The sequence below is a fragment of the Loxodonta africana genome, chromosome 21 (assembly GCF_030014295.1).
Source record: "Loxodonta africana isolate mLoxAfr1 chromosome 21, mLoxAfr1.hap2, whole genome shotgun sequence".
NCBI lineage: Eukaryota > Metazoa > Chordata > Mammalia > Proboscidea > Elephantidae > Loxodonta > Loxodonta africana.
Genome location: NC_087362.1, coordinates 75,416,575 through 75,435,547, shown reverse-complemented (window position 1 = coordinate 75,435,547; position 18,973 = coordinate 75,416,575). Strand labels below are relative to the sequence as shown.

The window sequence follows — 18,973 nt, the reverse complement described above, 5'->3', positions numbered from 1 at the left end:
CTTAAATAATTACACTGTCCAAGGTCACAGAGTTAATAAGAAGAAACAGGTTTTATAGCTAGGCCTGTATGACTCAAAGCCATTGTATTATATTATCTCCTTAAAAATAAAAATTTATTACACTTATACATCTTCTTTAGTCTTTAGGGAAATAATTCATGCAAAATTTTCTCCATCTGTATTTTCAGAAAACAAAACACAAAATCCCCACTTCCTCACTTATTTGAAAAATGAGTGACGAACAAGTACATATGTTTTTAGTTCAGCTCTGTATAAATATGTACACAGTTTAGTAAATAAGTACTGACTTTCATCCTAAATTCAGGACCTTGCAACTTGGAGAAATAGCTCTTATGACTAAAAATCAGCCTTTCCTACTTGCCTTTTCTCCAAAGACAGTCAAAGTAGATCAGTCCACTTCCACTGACATAGTAAGTGTGCTAGTCTACTTCTCAGATTCAAAGCTGGGTGTCTCCGGAAATGGTAAACGTGAAACTGAATTCCCTCCAGGGTACCCCGATAGCCGTGATCCTCTCTGTCAGGATAGTCACGCCATGATGGTAAAATATTGCCTCAAGCAGCTGACCAAAAAAACTCATATTTTATTCAGTGGCACAACAGCAAAAATACCTGGAGCTCTCTGAGGAACTCAAGAGAGAATATCACTCTTCAGTGAAGCAGGGATTCCCAAAAGCCCAATCCTCTTGTTTTGGAAGAGGGCAATTCCTTATCATATGGATCATTAAATAAGGTGGGGTCAGAACGAGACTAAAAACTAGGATTTCTTTAAATGTTCCAGGTTAGTTCATAAATTTATTCATATGTATGAATAAATATGATTTTTTTTTTCAGAGTAAAACGTCAGGAATATAAATTCATTAAAATGATACCAGATCATAATATATCTCCGTACATCTTTATCCTGGACCATAAATCTTGCTATTTTGTTTGGATCTACTTTATTCACTTTTGGGGCCCTGGTGGTACAATGGTTAAGAGCTCAGCCGCTAACCAAAAGGCTAGCAGTTTGAATCCACCAGCTGCTCCTTAGAAAGCCTGTGGGGCAGTTCCACTCTGTCTATATAGGGCCTCCATGCATTGGAATCGACTCGAAGGCAACGGGTTTTATTCCCCTTTACTCTTCAGCCACGACTAGAAGTCGTCATCTTGTGAATGAAATATTTCATTGTATCTCATGCCTATTATTGGAACTTTTAATTTTAATAAACTCAGTGGGTTAATTAGAGTGATGTTATTGCACGTGTTTAAGCTCATTTCTTTGTCTTCCATTTCAACTCTTCTCACTTCTGGATAGCAGATAGTACTGCCCGAAGAAAACCTCTGTGTAGCTAATGCATATGCAGGTTAGGTGTTCAGAATCATTTTTGGTGCCCTGACTATTTTTGCTGGGTTTACTATTTTATTCTGTTTTATTACAATAACTATAAGAACTTCTGCTCAGTACTCAAATTTATTCTCATGTTTGTAGATAAATTTGCCTTTCTGGTCCCACGCAAAAACTTCCTTTGTTTGCCAAGCTAGTGAAGTAGAGTTCTTTTATCCTTTAAATGAGAGATTATATCTCAAACTGGTTAAACAATTTGAGAGCTTTAGAAAGAATGGAACCACATCAAATGGAGCCACATGCAAAAGTTCCTTAAATCACCCAAGATTAATAAAGCTTTAAAACTGTAACTATATTTCAAAGAAAAGCAAAAGGCAGGGAGGGGCTGTGTAGGCCCATATTGTGGGAATGCTATATAGTGTATCTACTAAATTAGGAGGAGCCTATAATCTTTCTTGGGCTGCAGCAAACTCAACTTTCTGAACAGATGGTCTTCCACCGTTTAATTACTCTTTAACTCCCCACAATCTGGCTTCTGGGCACACTACTCCACTGAAATCACTCAAAGAGCACCAATAACCCAGATCACAGAAACCAGCAACAGAAGTGCTAGAAGGAAATTCAAGAATCAAATACAGCCAAATAATTTTGTAGACTAGAGAACCAAACTCCAGAGACATTACAAATATTCTCCAGACTGTACAAGGGCAAGCCATGGACGGTCTGAACACCAGCATCCTGAATCTCTGCCTGTGCTCTGTTGCTCCTTGAACCACTGTCTCAAAGTCAACGTCCTTCACACTGTCAAATCCATGACACTGTTTTATGTTCTCCGAGATTCTTACCTGCATACCCCTTTAGTCTACCATCTGCAGGACCCATATCTCGACAAAGAGCTAAGCCTCAGGCCAGGCTTTCCAAGAGTTGTCTGTTCCCATGATTTCCATCTCCACCATAAACAATGTAACAGCAAAACAGCACTGTGCCCTGCCTCTTCAATTAACTACCACGTCTGGGATGGAAGTATTCAACATGCAAAGTAATAATAATAGTTAACATTATTGAGTGCTTCACTACAAATGCCAGGAGATGCTCCAAGCACTTTACCTGCACAACTCATTTCCTCCTCACAATGGCTCTGTGAGGTACTATCCTGATTTGATATCAATTTACCCAAGCTGGGATTCACACCCACTTGCTGGACCTCCATGGGCTATGCTCTTAAACCATTTTGTAGCAAGTGCAACAAAACGAAACCTCTCCTATATGTTCCTGAGTATTACAATTGCATTTCTATATCAGAATGCTGTTTTCTATAATGAAACTCTTCCTTCAATATTAGAGCAGCTTATTTATGTAAAAATTCTATTTCAAGATCAATTTCTCTCAAATTGGTTAAAAAAAAACCCCGCCTTTAAAAAGCAATTCCTGGCTGGTTTTAACAGCTGCCTGCTTAAACATGATAGTTTCAACAGAATCGCACAGAGAGCTAAAACGTATTAAGTATATTTTCCTACTTATCCAGGAATCATCTGTATTCCAAATAGTATAACATGCACTTCAGAATAACAGTCCATTGGCTATAGAATTCCAGAAACTTACCCCCACCCTGCAGTAGGACGTCCTCTACATGGTCACCTTATCCCCAGTGGACAATAATTCAGAATACAAGGAATCAGTGAAACACACATGGTCAGCTGCTTACAGTCTCTGCTGCAATCAGACCTCTAGCAGATATGAATGAGCAGCAAAGGCTGGAAACACGGTTCCAGCGATTCTTCCCTCACACCAACACGGCAGAGGCACTGCAGGCGAACACGAAAAGCTCATTCACAATCACTGAGTACTTAGCACTAGAATTACCTAGGTGTGGGGCAACTGATTTTGTGTGGCCTTTCTAGCCATGGTCTTGTAACTCCCACCCAGTCAAGGAGATTGGTCAGTTTTGCCTTAAAAGAGAGCCAATTCCAGAGCAGAGGAGAGGAGCCTACCACCACCACCACCAAGGAAGGAGAAACCCAGCAGTAGGAGATGGCATGGTGCGATTTCTGGCCCACAGACAGACAAAGCTGAGTGCCTTTGGGCAGGGAGTGAGGGCCAGGGAGAGGTGTGCCTGCAAGCACAGCTGGGGAGACACTATCCTGATGGAAGAACTGCATCTTGAGTGTTCCTGAGCCTGAATTGTAACTCTTACTTCCCTGTCAGTATGGTCTGTGAGTTCTGTGTGGCCATTGCAATGAATTATTGAACCCAGTAGAAAATACTGTGGGAGAGACAGTTGGTGTCAGAATTGGTAAAGATGGTGGAGAGAGGAGGCTTGTCTGACCCTCACCTAATGGGAATCAGCCTTGGGCTGTTGATCTAGAGTCTCCTTCCCCTTCCTGAAGTTGGAGGAGTCAGACTCTACCCCCAAGCTGTTTTTATTTTTCCCAGTAGGTAACCAAACATGGTGGGCCCATTAACTAGAGAGTTAGGATTAATGAGGAGTGAACACTTAACCTGTTCACCTCCTAGAAGGGTTTTCCTTTGGAAAGGAAGAAGGAAGTCTCCAATAAAATGACCAACTGTTAGATCAGCAGACCTGGCCTCATCCTTGGGCTAACAAGGTTGGTTATGTAAGAGAGAAAAAACAAGCAAACAATCTGATCCTTTTAACATGATGAATGCTATATATAATGAATCCTAGGGACAAAGGTGGATTTTACCCAAGCCCTTTCCTTAAAGAGCCCTGGTGGCACAGTGGTTAAGAGCTACAGCTGCTAACCAAAAGGTCAACAGTTCAAATCTACCAGCTGCTCCTTGGAAACACTATGGGGGCAGTTCTACTCTGTCCTGTAGGGCCACTATGAGTCAAAATCGACTCCACAACAATGGGTTTGGTCTTCGTTTTTTTTCTTAAAGAAGGCTCCTACCCCTTTGTGCTTTCCAGGAACCGCTTAATACAAACAAGTGATGAGATGGGCTAATGAGCTTCTTTGTTTTAACAGTCTTCACAGTGACTAGCACCTTCCCCTCATCTTCCTCTCCCTCCTCCTGGGTCTCCTAGTAGCAGGTGGCCTTGCCCTTAGAAAGGAAAACACCACTAGGAGATGAGCCTAACTGCAACCTCAGTAAATTGCTCGCCCATTCCAAGGGTCAAACTCTTACCTGTCCTTAAAAACCATGCAGCCTGTTGTCTCAGTGTAGTACAACTCAGATCTGTGAGAGTTTGTTCTCTTAGGAGTCCCTAGGTGCTGCAAATGGTGAACATGCTCAGCTGCTAAGCAAAAGGCTAGAGGTTCAAGTCCACCCAGAGGCATCTTGGAAGAAAGGCCTGGTGACCCACTTCCAAAATATCAGCCATTGGAAACCTTATAAAGCACAGCTCTACTCTGATGCACAGGGGGTCACCATGAGTCAGGGTCAACTTGATGGCAACTACTCGGCTCCCCTATAACTAGAGTCCCTTTCCCCCTTTTTTTTTCTTCCTGTTCTGTTTTTGAATAAAAGTCATCCTTGCCTGTTTTAATGTAGCCTGGTGCTTTTTTTTTTTCCCTTGACACCATCATACAATTTGTACTGATGTGAGAACATTTTTAGCTTTCAGTGTTTCAGATAACAGGCCTCTCATTGCCCTATGGCACAGGTGCCACTGTTATTTTGTGATGGGATATTGAGCCAGGCTGTTCAGGAAACTATTTTCCGTTAGCTCCTTCACACCATTATGAAAATCGCTGCTTCCTGACGCTTGGCATCACCTCCTCCCTCTTTCTCCTTGGCTATTTAACACCTTCATATTGGTTCTGCCATCTGACAACTGTGTGACCTCAGGGACATTACTAAACCTCTCTGAGACTCACATGAACTATCTGTAAAATGGGTAGATTAATCTCACAGAGGTGTTAAAAATCAAACATAATACTTACCTCACAGGTGTTAAAATCAGACATCAAACCAAAACACCCACTGCTATTGAGTTGATTCTGACTTATAGCCACCCTATAGGACAAAGAGCTGCTCCATAGGGTTTCCAAGGCTGTAAATCTTTACGGAAGCAGACTGACACATCTTTCTCCTGCAGAGTGGCTGGTGGGTTTGAACCGCTGACCTTTTGGTTAGCAACCAAGCACTTAACCTCTGCACCACCGGGCAAGGGACAATGATGAAAGGACTCTGAAAGCTAGACAGAAGAAAGCAAGCTAGGCTGGCCAGGGACCTCAGAGGAATGGCACAGTGTGACATCCCTGAGAGCCCACATAGACTGGACAAAGCACTGGAGAGTCCTGCAACTTGGAACAACCAATAGGCATAGTCAAGAAAACAAAGACAAAATCAAGAAAAGGCTATACTGTGGCCATGGGGCTGGGAAAATGGAAGCCCAACAGACATCTACTGGGAAACTCCAACTCCAGCTCCTCTCCAGTTGGCCAGTCTACTCTCAGAGCAGCTTCAAAGCCCAAGTGGATGATCCAACCTCCACTCTGCTAACCAGGGCACTGGCAGTTCTTTACAAAATCCTTTTAAAAAAAAATCAGTAAAATTGGTAAACTTCTAGCAAGACTGACAAAAAAAGAGGAAAGGCACACCAATATCAGGAATGAAACAGGGAGTGTCACAATAAATGCAGCCATTAAAATGTTAATAAAGGAATCCAATAAACAACTTCAGGCTAATAAAAAGCATAGAAGAGATGCAGCAATGTCTTTAAAGCCACAAACTACCAAAGCTCAGCCAAGAGGGAAACAGGTAACATAAATAGTCCTAAAAACATTAAAGAAAAGGAATTTATAATTATTAAAAACATCCTGAAAAATCTCCAGGTCTAGGTGGTTTCATTCGAGAATTTCACCAAACATTTAAAGAATTAGCACCAACTTTACACAATTTCTTTCAGAAAATAAGAGAAGCAGGAACACTACCCACCTCATTTTATCAGGCTGTTATTACCCTGATACCAAAATCAGATAAAAACAGTACAAAACAAACAAAAAACTACAGACCAATATTGCTTGTGAACTTAGACACAAAAACCCTCACCAAACTTTAACAAATTGAATTTAGCAGTATATAAAAAGAATACTACACCACAACCAAGTGGGATTTATTCCAGGTATGAAACGCTGGTTTAATATTTGAAAATTAATCAATGTAATTCACCATATTAACAGGCTAATGACTAGTAGGAATTGATTCGACAGCAATGGGTTGTTTTAATAAAAAAAAATCATATGAATGTAACAATTAGTACAGAAAAGACATATGATGAACTTCGACACCCATTCATGATTAAAAAAAAAAATCAGTACACTAGCCATAGAGAGGAACTCTTAACCTCTTAAAGAAGAAACCTACATCGTACTTAACGAAGAAAGACTGATGCTTTCCCTGTAAGATACAGAGGGTATAAACCAAGAACATCTGCTCTTATCACTCTTATTCAGCATAGGACTGGAAATTCCAGTCACTTTGCCTTATTGCTGAGGCAAGAAAAAGAAATAAAAGGCATCCTAGATGTTCTAGGCATCTACTTCAAACCCAGCTGCAAAAGTACTTCACTTTTCCTGTAATGCATTTGCTATGAGTATTGTCAAAACCCTTTCAAGACCCAATTATTTTCTGCTTTGAATTTTTTGTTGATATCATGTGTTTTCATTAATGGAAGCATGCTGAGTCACTGAGTATGTTTAAATTTTTGGTTGCTAATATGGATTTTGAGAAATATTATGTAAGAATACATGTTTCCATGAAATTCGGGGAGTACTCTGGGGGCATGATTGGTGGGTGCCCACCTGGTCCACTGGTCATGGGTGGCAGGATTTATTGCAGGGCTTCTTCCATTTAGATACATTGGGCGCCTCTGGTTTTCCAACTAAGGCACACAAAAAACAAAAACAAATCCACCAGGGCTCCCTATCACACAGGAAACCATAAATACACTTACAAGGCTCATCAAGCTGTACAAAAGCCAAAAGAGACAAAAGTTTTGCCCAATCCACTTCCTGGATGGACTACCTTGCATTTAAGCCTGATACCCCAGCTATTTTGCGCCAACAAATTTTTCTTTGGTTGGTCACCATTACACAAGTCCCCACAGAAAGGCAGCAAATACCTTCAGTGGAAAGGGTAGAAGGTAGAGTCCTAAGAAACCTGAGAGGTGGAAAAAGTAGGTGGGCAACTGTATATCCCACTGGGCACCAGAGTTAAGAAATTCAACAGCTCTCAATTTAGTCCTCAATGTTTTGGGCTTATAACATGTCAACAGCCCTATGCCTAATGAAGGTGTGGACCCTTCTATATTCTGGCACTTTCCTTGTTTCTGGATTTTGGAAACAGGCCTGTGTTGCTCGAATTCTGCATATTCCCTAGAAAAGCATATTTTGGCTGGTTCCTGGGAACTGAGCTCTTGGAATGTTCCGTATGAATGTTAGTGCATGCCTGAAGTCTTCGACCACACTGTACCAGTGTGTCCAGACAGTTAATGCTAACAATGTGATTTATGGCAAACACCTGCCTTTTCTCTGGGGTCTGGAGCTTGAAATACTGAGGTCAGCCACACAGGTGCTGCATGCCTACATGACTGACCTCCAATAAAAACCATGACACCCAAGTTAGGGGAAGCTTCTGTGGCTGGCAACATTTTGCTTGTGTTGATATACACTGTTGCTGGGGGGTTTAGATGCATTCCATACGGCTCCACTCAGAAGGGACACTTGGAAACTTGTGCCTGGTTTCCTCCACACTTCACTCCATGTGTCTTTTTCCTTTGCTGATTTTATCCTGTATGCTTTTGCTGTAATACACCATAACCTAGTAAGGTCCTGTGAACCGTTTTAGCAAATCCTTGAAGCTGAGGGTAGTAGTCAGGACCTCCAACATTTCTCATTTTCAGGAATTATCTGGACTTTACTACCCTCTATTTACTTTTCCAACATTTGGCAGGGTTTAAAGCACGTAGCCCTGGTAGCACAGCGGTTAAGAGCTCAGCTGCAAACCAAAACATTGGCAGTTTGAATCCTCCAGCTGCAACTTAGAAACCTTATGGGGCAGTTCTACTCTGTCCTATAAGGTTGCTATGAGTCAGAATTGACTGGACAGCAACAGGTTTGTTTTTTGGTTTAAAGCATGTAGTCAGTCCCCATGGATGAATTAATTACAAATCTGACCTAGTCAATTATAACTTAGCAGCCAATGACACCAGCATTCCAAACAGAGGGCTGCACATGTAGGGATATGTCTTGACCCTTCCATTTCATCACTCCATGAGTTACCCAGCACCAGCAATGGACATGAGTATGCCAGGTCTTAGCTGCTGCTTGAAAATGGCTGAGGAAGTGGCAAGCAATTCTCACCATTTTACACACCATCAAAACCAAGCTGCCAACAGGTGGGAGCGTGTCAGCCCCTAGCAGCTTTCTGCTATGAATCCTCCTCCTCGCTTCCCTCTGGAAGCTCTGAACAACTCTGCACAGATGTAATATGCCACATGGCGGCACAAGAGGAGGTCCAGTCCTTACCTTACCGCAGTCCCTCAGCTAGGGTGTGGCTCCACTGGAGGAGGCCACAGATAATTTAGCAGCAAAGTTAATAAACGATTTCAACAGAAAAGATAAGCATTAAGAGTGAATTCTCTATAAAACTTACTATCACTCAACTGTTCTCTGGTAAGCTTTCTTGAGCGGGAGAGAAAAAATTGCCAGTACATCATGTGCCAGAAATTACACATAACCAATAACTCCCCTTAGCTGTGTCAAAAGGAGTCCTGGTGGTGCAGTGGTTAAAAGCCCTTGGCTGCTACACTAAAAGGTTGGCAGTTCGAACCCACCAGCTGCTCTGCACGAGAGAGATATGGCAGTCTGCTTCCATAAAGATTACAGCCTTGGAAACTTATGGGGCAGTTCTACTGTGTCCTATAGGGTTGTTACTGAGTCAGAATTGACTCAACTGCATGCAACAACAACAACATATGCGTCAAGCATGAAATAACTGCTTAAATGGCTAATTTTATTAGTCATGTGCCTATAAAATGCCTTGGTGTTCTCTGGTTCCTGCCCCCACACCTCAAGTCCATGACCCTATTACTTTATTATTTAAGAAAAAGCTTTGAGGTTCCATGATTCTAGGGAAGTAGATCATACATGTGAAGTACTATGTAAGTAAACACACTACAGGCAATCCCTGAGTTACAAACATCTGACTTACCAGCAACTCCTACTTGCCCTTTAATGTTATATAAAATTTCCTTCACTTTGAAATGATTGAACCAATGCCTACTCACAACAAATTCATCACAACCACCTTTACTTGCTGAATGTGTAGCTTTTGAATCATTGAAAAGGCTTCAAGCCTTTCCTTGCACTACCCACCCCCCCCCCCCAAAAAAAAAAAAAACACTGCCGTTGAGTGGGCTGCAACTCACAGTGACCCTACAGGACAGTGTAGAGCTGCCCCATAGGGTTTCCAAGGAGCAGCTGCCGTATTCCAACTGCTGACCTTTTGGTTAGCAGCCAAGCTCTGAACCACTGAGCCACCAGGGTTCCACTCTTGCACTACAGTAAGGCTAAGTAAGAACCATATGCACCTGTTCCAACCTACCTACAAATTTGACTTAAAGACACACTTAGGAATGGATCTTGTTCGTAACCTGGAGAATGCCTGTAGTCTTAAAATGGCCCAGCGTCAAGGCACTGTGTAATATGAAGATGAGTGTACTCCCAATTTGATCATTTCTTCAACTGAAATTGCACAGCTCACATTTGTACGTGTGGTGCAGTGAATTACTTAATATGGCCCTGTTAGCCATGCGTGGTCTTTTAACGTCCACACAATGATTGGGTGTGACTAAGCAAATAAGGTACTTGTGGCCCACTAAGGGGACTGGACAATTTGCTAATACTGCAAATAAGGTGCATGGTGCCTGGTGGAGGGTGGGACCATGCAAATAAAGCATATCGAACCCTAATGAGGAGATTGGTCAGTTTTGCCATCCCTCTAGGCTTAAAAGACAGCCAATCCCAGAGCAGAGGGGGGACCTCACTACCATCAAGAAGAAAAGCCTGGAGTAGAGTGCATCCTTTGGATCCAGGGTCCCTGTGCTAAGAACCTCCTAGACCCAGAAGACAGAAAGAGAGAGAGAGCTTTAACATGGAAACAGCGTGAGATGGCAAAAGGCAGCAGCAGAGGAACAAGAGCAGCAGAACCAAGAAACTGGTGAAAGACAGTGCACTGGGCTTCCTGGCCCATGGAGCAAGGTGGCTATAGTGGCTGTGGTGACCCACGAAGCTGGTGTCAGAGTTGGTAAAAAGACTGGAGGGTGGAAGGATGTCTGACCTCTGCCTCATAGGAATCTGGCTTGGGCTGATGTTGATCTCAACTCTCTCTCCTCTCCCTTGTGAAATCAGAGGAGGTCAGCCGCCGTGCCGCCACTTCTACATACGGAATGTACACCTGCAATGCACTGACACAAGTGGTAACTAAGATGCAAGCCAAATCCCGACCTCAGAGGACCCAGCAGGCTAGTGCGAAACTTGTCGCATGCTAACATAAGGATTTTACGTTCTTGCGAAAAACCTAACATTTATTTATAAGTTTCTCAAAGAACCTCTCATCTATAAACCACACTGAGTAATAAAATGATCTGGTGAAGACCAGCAAAACAAACATTTATTGATGCCTTGGAGATATGTTTGTGTGTACAGATGTGTGTATGTGTATGTATACATAAACATACACATACATGTATGTCCGTGTGTATACAGATACACAAACATATACATACATATATGTGCATGTGCATGTTTCATATGTATGTGTATATATGTACCTGCCTTTTTTTTTTTTTTAAATAAAGGAGCATTTCAACTTTCCAAGCATGTCTTCTGTAACTGCCAACGCTATTCTTATTAAATGCTCATCAACTACTTGGAATTCCAGGCCCACACTCAGGTTCATTCCTTTTCTCCTCAGGCACTTTCCACAATCCACAACGTTTTCATTTTAACAGTCCTCATTACTGGTATCATTTAATACTTCAGGGTTTGCTCAAGTCGACATCAATCTTTCTGATCCTGCAAACACTTATTTTTGTTGACACAACACAGTCTGCATCCATAGCAACTAAATTTAAAGATTTTAAAACTGTTTCCTCCCCTGACATGTCAGCAAATACTAAGAGCAAATTTGTCAGCCACTCAGTCCTGCCAGGGAGACACAGTATGCACAGGGCTTCTCATGGGGTCTGGCTCTCTTCAGTAGGAGTGCCATCTCATCCGTCACCCCAACAAGCCTCATGATCTATGTATTTTCAAAGATACCTGGCACCTAAATGCAACCACTTTGAAGATGACAATGCTTACCTGAAAGACACTGTGTTGGACATCTTTGACTCCTAATTCCTTACTGATAAATAGCCCTTTACTAAAGTAAATATTAACTAACTGCAAGAGGGAGCAGCTTTGCCCTTAAGTAGGAGCAACAAAAACCCATTCAGAATAAAATTTTGTCTTCAATTAAGCTTTAAAGCCTTTGGTTAGGGCTAAATTAAGAAAAAAGATTCCTTTACCTGATTGGAAAACCTCATGCTCACGTTACGTTGATTCTGTAGTGGGACATAGCGCTGAACTGGATCAATGTCTTTAGGGCTGATTAATTCATCGACTGAAAAGAAAGAAGGGACGTAACATTATAAAAAATGAATATTCATGGAACTATAAACCAAACAGCCCTAACAGACGTCTGCACAGCACTCCATCCAATGCACAGAATACACATTCTTCTTAAGTCCACATGGAATATTCTCCAGATGACATGCAAGGTCCTAAAACAAGCCTCAATAAAGCACATTCTCCAGTGATAATGGAATGAAATTAGACTCAATAACAGAAAGAAATTAGCGAAATACACAAGTACGTGGAACTTACACAATACAGGCCTAAGTAAGCAATCGGTCAAAGAAGAACTCAAAACAAAAATTGGGAAATATTTTCTAATGCACTTTCAAATGAATGAATGAAAACAACATACCAAAATTTATGGGATATAGCTAAAGCAGTGTTTAGAGGGAAATTTATACAGTAAATAACTATATTAAAACAGAAGAAAACTCTCAAATCAACAATCTTTCCACCTCAAGACAGTGGATAAAAAAAGAACAAATTAGATCTAAAGCAAGTGGGAGGAAAACAATACTAAAGATAACACTAAAGATAATAGTAGAAATTAATGAAATAAAATATAGGAAAACAATAAAGAATATCAATAAAACCAAAAGTTGGCTCTTGGAAAACTCAACAAAATCAACAAACCTTTAGCTAGACTGACCAAAAAAAGCTACAGAAGACTAGAGTGTTTAGGACGAAAGGGAAGAAGGCACTAAGTCAGTGCTTTTCTGCTGTCTTCTGCTCTCAACACAGCCAAGAGATATCCATCAGTACCTGAAGGATTCTCCAAGGGTCTAGAGGGCAATATGCTGGGGATAGAAAAAGACCCTGAAATGTAATTCTGCATAACCTCTTTGGTGTGCAAGTTGGCAGTATCTATCTATGCAAATTTCAAATTAATTGAATAACAATGGTAAAAAAAAAATCCAACTTCTGCTACTAAAGCAAGTCTGCGCATTTCTGTATTTTTACTGCATTTAAGCTATGAAAATGTGCTCATTTCATTCTTGATCTACAGTTTTACACTGATCATGTAAAAATGACACCATGCTTCAATTTTGTTTAAATTTACCTGTGTATATTTACATTATATATATATATATATTATATATAGAAAGAAATATGGCTCCTCATCCATAGCTTTTTAGGTGTTGCTTTGGAGCAGTGAATTAATTCTGAAAAACAGCATGGAGTCAAGCACAGAGATGCTCATAAATTTCTTTGCCACTTTCGGAGTGTTTCAACGTTGTATTCTTTTCTGGAGTAACTTCAGGAACACATCTACAGTGTTATCCAATAGGCATAATCACCAATAGCTTTTTTTGGTAAATCTTGAAGGATCTCTTGAATAATAATAAAAGTAATATTAAAAGTAGAATAACAAGAAAAAGAACGAGTAGGAGGAGAAGCAGCAGTAGAAGCCGTGGTCCCAGCCACGGCAGCAATACTCACACAGTGCTTACTACTTGTCTGCTGGAGCCCTGGTGGTGTAGGGGTTAACAGTTTGGCTGCTAATCAAAAGGTCGGAGTTTGAATTCACCAGCTGCTCCTTTTTTAAGCACTCTGCATATATTAATTCATTAATTCTTGGAAAAAATTTATCATTTTACAGATGATGAAACAGAAACAATGAGAGGTTAAGCCATTTGCACATAGCCAGTAATGGCACATAACTAGTAAATGGCAGCGCTGATGTTCAAACACAGGCAATTTGTCTCTGGGTCCTGGGCTCTCACCACATACTAACAGCAGCCACCAGGGCCCCCCAGGGACTAATACTGCCCTTTAGGGACACTGACATTCTAAACAATGCAGGTGGAAGAGATACCAAGAGGACGGAGCACTACAATTTAGGCCTTGATGTCACATTTTTCCTCTCTAAATCAGGTGGCATATTACAGAATTTTCTTCTCTCTATTAAAAAAGCACTTCTGCAAAATTTAAACCAAACCAATATAGGCTTAGTTATGGCAAATATTTACTCATAATTTCCATTTATTAATTTTGGTTTACCTCATGATGCAGGGTTGATGAGTACACTGATATTCTAAATAAGCAGCAAATTATTTTCTATCTCATTTGTATGATCACTGATATGAACAAATTTCTATTACCAACAAGCATTCTACATAATAAATGTTTCCCTGTCATTCTATGGAAATGAAATTCTATCTTTATTATTTTGCTACTTATAAATGGGAAACCCTGGTGGCGTAGTGGCTAAGTGCTATGGCTGCTAACCAAAGGGTCAGCAGTTTGAATCTGCCAGGTGCTCCTTGGAAACTCTATGGGGCAGGCAGTTCTACTCTGTCCTATAGGGTCGCTATGAGTCGGAATTGACTTGATGGCAATGGGTTTGGTTTTTTTTTTTTTTTTTTTAACTTATAAATGGTGAAAGACAAATTAAGAATCCTTATATGCTTGGATGTTTTAACAAACAGAAGTGCTTATTGGTCTATGCCAAGAAATTTAGAAGACAGCTACCTGGCCAACCAACCGGAAGAGATTCATATTTACGCTTACTCCCAAGAAAGGTCATCCAACTAAATGCGGAAAGTATTGAACAATATCATTAACGTCATACACAAGTAAAATTTTGCTCAAGATCATTCGAAAGCAGCTGCAGCACTACATCCACAGGGAACTGCCAGAAATTCAGGTTGGATTCAGAAGAGGACATGGAACCAGGGATATCATTGCTGATGTCAGATGGATCCTGGCTGAAAGCAGAGAATACCAGAAGGACGTTTACCTGTGTTTTATTGACTATGCAAAAGAATTCGACTGCATGGATCATAACAAATTATAGACAACACTGCAAAGAATGGGAATTCCAGAACACTTAATTGTGCTCATGAGGAACCTGTACATAGATCAAGAGGCAGTTGTTCAGACAGAACAAGGAGATACTGTGTGGTTTAAAGTCAGGAAAGGTGTGCGTCAGGGTTGTATCCTTTCACCATACCTATTCAATCTGTACACTGAGCAAATAATCCGAGAAGCTGGACTGCATGAAGAACAGGGCAGCAAGATTGGAGGAAGTCTCATTAACGACCTGTGTTGAGCAGATGACACAACCTTGCTTGCTGAAAGCGAAGAGGGCTTGAAACACTTACTGATGACGATCGAAGACCATAGACTTCAGTATGGATTACACCTCAACATAAAGAAAACAAAAATCCTCACAACTGGACCGATAAGAAAGATCATGATAAATGGAGAAAAGATTGAACTTGTCAAGGATTTCATTTTACTTGGATCCATGATCAACACCCATGGAAGCAGCAGTCGAGAAATCAAGAGACACATTGCATTGGGCAAATCTGTTGCAAAAGACCTCTTCAAAGTGTTGAAAAGCAAAGATGTGACCTTGAAGACTAAGGTGCACCTGACCCAAGCCTTGGTGTTTTCAATCGCCTCATATTCATGCAAATGATGAACAATGAATAAGACCAGGGAGGACTGATGCCTTTGAATTGTGGTGTTGGTGAAGAATACATGAACTGCCAAAAGAATGAACAAATCTGTCTTGGAAAAAGTACAACCAGAATGCTCCTTAGAGACAAGGATGTCGAGACTGTGTCTTACATACTTTGGACATGTTATCAGGAGGGACCAGTCCCTGGAGAAGGACATCATGCTTTGTAGAGTAGAGGGTCAGTGAAAAAGAGGAAGACCCTCAACAAGAGGGACTGACACAGTAGCTACAACAATGGACTCAAGCATAACAACGACTGTGAGCATGGCGTGGGACCGGGCAGTGATGAGTTCTGCTGTACACGGGGTTGCTATGAGTCGGAACTGACTGGACGGCAGCAGACAATAGCACAACAACAATATCCTTGGAAAGCATAAATGCTAATCTATCAAAATTGATATGACTCAAAAGGTTAGACAAGTCTTTTGCAAGGTTATTTCTTTGCTTCTTATTCTCATTTCTCTTTTTGTACTACACCTCTGTATCTAGTTTCATGCTCCCACTTATACTATGTGCTCATCCATAACCAGTCCCACAGGTTGCATGCTTCTTATTCATGCTATCAAGCACATCACCTGACACTCAGTAGGCAGTTAATACACTTATTAAACAAAACAAGAAACGAAAGGATTGATAAATATGGAAACACTAATTACCATAACGATTAACATTCATAATGGTAAAAGTGATGAATATCCTTAAAAGGTCAAGTTAATAAACACATTTTTTCTCAGAGTATTGATTTTTACCATTTCAGAGCTCCTCATTGTACCAGTTCCCATGGAACTGGTTTTCTGGTGAAGCCTGACAAACCTGAAAGAGCTTGCATCTAACCAAATGCAGAAGTTTAAAATGAAAATAAAAGAACAAAGAGCAACGACTGTCTACATTCTACCAATCTCAAAGATAATTCGGTACTTCCATAAATACGGACAGCTGTCTTTAAATTCTTAGTAGGCAGGGACTGAGTTCATGAACCCTTGTACTTTTTATGCACAAAAAGGTTTATGAAATATACCCTAAGTTTACTTCAAACAGTGACTATTGAGAATAGAAAGAAAATATCAAGAAGAGTTTTGCTTTCTTTAATGAAATAATAGTTTCAAGGAAAGGTAACTAAACAATTTTTTTTTTCTCTCATGATGCCAAAATTACATAACCAAAAAAAAAAAAAAAAAAAAAAAACCAAAGAAACCCAAACCTGTTGCTACTGAGTTGATTCCAACTTGTAGCCACCCAACAGGACAGAGTAGAACTGCTCCATAGTTTCCAAGGAGTGCCTGGTGTATTCAAATTGCTGACCTCTTGGTCAGCAGACATAGCTCTTAACCACTACACCACCAGGGTTTCCCAAAATTACACAAGACACATTAAAACATGCTCAGAAATAATTTACGGGGTAAAATTATGTGCTTAAAAGCCTGATTCTCAGCTGCAGTGACACATATTAATAACATATGTATTAAGAAATACGGTATTTGAAGAAAAAGAAAACACAGATCCCCAATCTCATACCTTAAATAAAAAAATTCCAGATGTATTAAAAAGTTAAATACTCCTTTTTAAAAAAACATAAACTAAATTCTAACTTAGAAAAAAAGACCAGACTTACTGGCATGATGGCGACTGGAGAAACCCCAAGAGTATGGCCTCCGGATACCCTTTTAGCATAGTAATGTCGTCACTCCAGAGGTTCACCCTTCAGCCAAAGATTAGACAGGCCCATAAAACAAAGCGAGACTAAAGGGGCACCAGCACCCTTAGACTCCTTAATAAATGGATAAATTCTGTGTCAGTCAGGAGCTGTGTGACATAGGGCAGGTGGCTAAGCCTCAGTTTCCTTACCTATGATATACAGTACCCATTGCATAGAGAAGTTAGGAGGGTAATGTTTGCATAGGGCAGAATACAGAATCTGACATTTTAGAACATGTGTTTATTATTAGTAGTATTTCTGGGAAACAATTTGACAATATGTATAAAGAGCCCTTTCAGACTCCAAGCATTATTACTGTGTTCATACTCAATTTTACTAATTTATTTCGGGGTGAGAAGATAAATTTTTTATACAAATTTTCTAGTCTAAGATTAAATGCAATTCGGCTAAAGCATTCTAGAAACATTTAAGAAAGCCAGTCATTTCTGCTCTGACAGGGATCACAATAGAGGGTCCCGGACAGAGCTGGAGAAAAATGTAGAACAAAATTCTAACTCAAAAAGAAAGACCAGAGTTGGCCTGACAAGAGACTGGAGAAACCCGAGAGTATGGCCCCGGAAACCCTTTCAGCTCAGTAATGAGGTCAGTCCTGAGGTTCACCCTTCAGCCGATGAGTGAACAAACCCATGGAACAAAACAAGACCAAAGGGGCCCACCAGCCCTGGGGCAAGGACTGGAAGGCAGGAAGGAACAGGAAAGCACGGTTGAGAAGGGAGAGCATTGACATATCGTGGGGTTGTTCGCCAATGTCATAGAACAATGTGTGTACTAACTGTTTGGTTAGAAACTAATTTATTCTGTAAACCTTCATCTAAAGTTCAATAAAAAAAAGTTTGGGGAAAAAAAAAAAAAAGCCAGTCATTTATACAATAAGCTAAAGAAAGAAACTCTTCCCAGCTGAAGCCTTTACAGTTAATACCACATTACTGGTGATCACAAGATGTTTATAATGTTTCCTGCACAGAAATTCCACTGTAGGTCACTCATAATCACATGAATACCATGAAAAAGATAACGACAGTGTTCAGAAATCAGTGTCTTTCTGCTTGAAGTTTCCTGAAGTGCAACAGCTGGGAAATCTCTTGCCAACTGCAAGGTAGACATGTATCTCTACACTTTTAATCTATTCCTTTTATCTTTAACTGATCAGTAGTAAAACCAGGAGCGAAGAATCAACTGGTTGAAGTCAATAGACCAATGCACGCAAGAGGGCACTTGATCACTGACTTTATTCTAAAAAGCATTGCATTTCCAAGCTTAATCAGTGGCTTTTATATTTGGGATAAGTTGGACAAGAAATATAAAGAATTATGGCCCAGTGGTTAAGTGTTTGTTCACTAACTAAAGGGTCAGCAGGCATTTGTTTGCTAACCGAAAGGTTGGCAGTTCGAATCCACCAGCCGCTCCTTGGAAACCCTATGGGGCAGTTCTATTCTGTCTCATAGGGTTGCTATTAGTGGGAATCGACTCAAAGGCAATGGGTTTGGTTTTGGTTTTTTTAAATGTAAAAGACCTTATCCTAGTTACAAACACTGGAATTAGGAAGCAGGAGTTCAGAATAAGGAGTCCTTGGTGGCAGAAGTAGTTAAGTGCTCGACAACTAACTGAAAGCTTGGCAGAACCCTCCCAGAGGTGCTTTGGAAGAAAGGCCTGGCAATCTGCTTCTGAATGGCCATAGTTTTGAAAACCCTACAGAGCACAATTCTACCCTGCAACACATAGGGCTGCAATGAGTAGGAATCAACTTGATGGCAACTGGTTAATATCTGAATAAGCAGGCTGTCCTCAGAGAGAGGGCA

General features: G+C 40.6%; 1 protein-coding gene across 9 annotated transcripts in view; it reads right to left on the bottom strand.

Moving 5' to 3' along the window:
* The window catches only part of PHKB (phosphorylase kinase regulatory subunit beta), a 248,057-nt gene that overhangs the window by 73,269 nt on the left and 155,815 nt on the right, over positions 1 to 18,973 (bottom strand). For all 9 annotated transcript variants that reach the window (XM_023555674.2, XM_023555679.2, XM_064274128.1 and 6 more), the window contains one exon: positions 11,883 to 11,977. In XM_023555674.2, the coding sequence (XP_023411442.1) occupies positions 11,883 to 11,977 (95 nt within the window). The remainder of the gene's footprint in view (positions 1 to 11,882; positions 11,978 to 18,973) is intronic.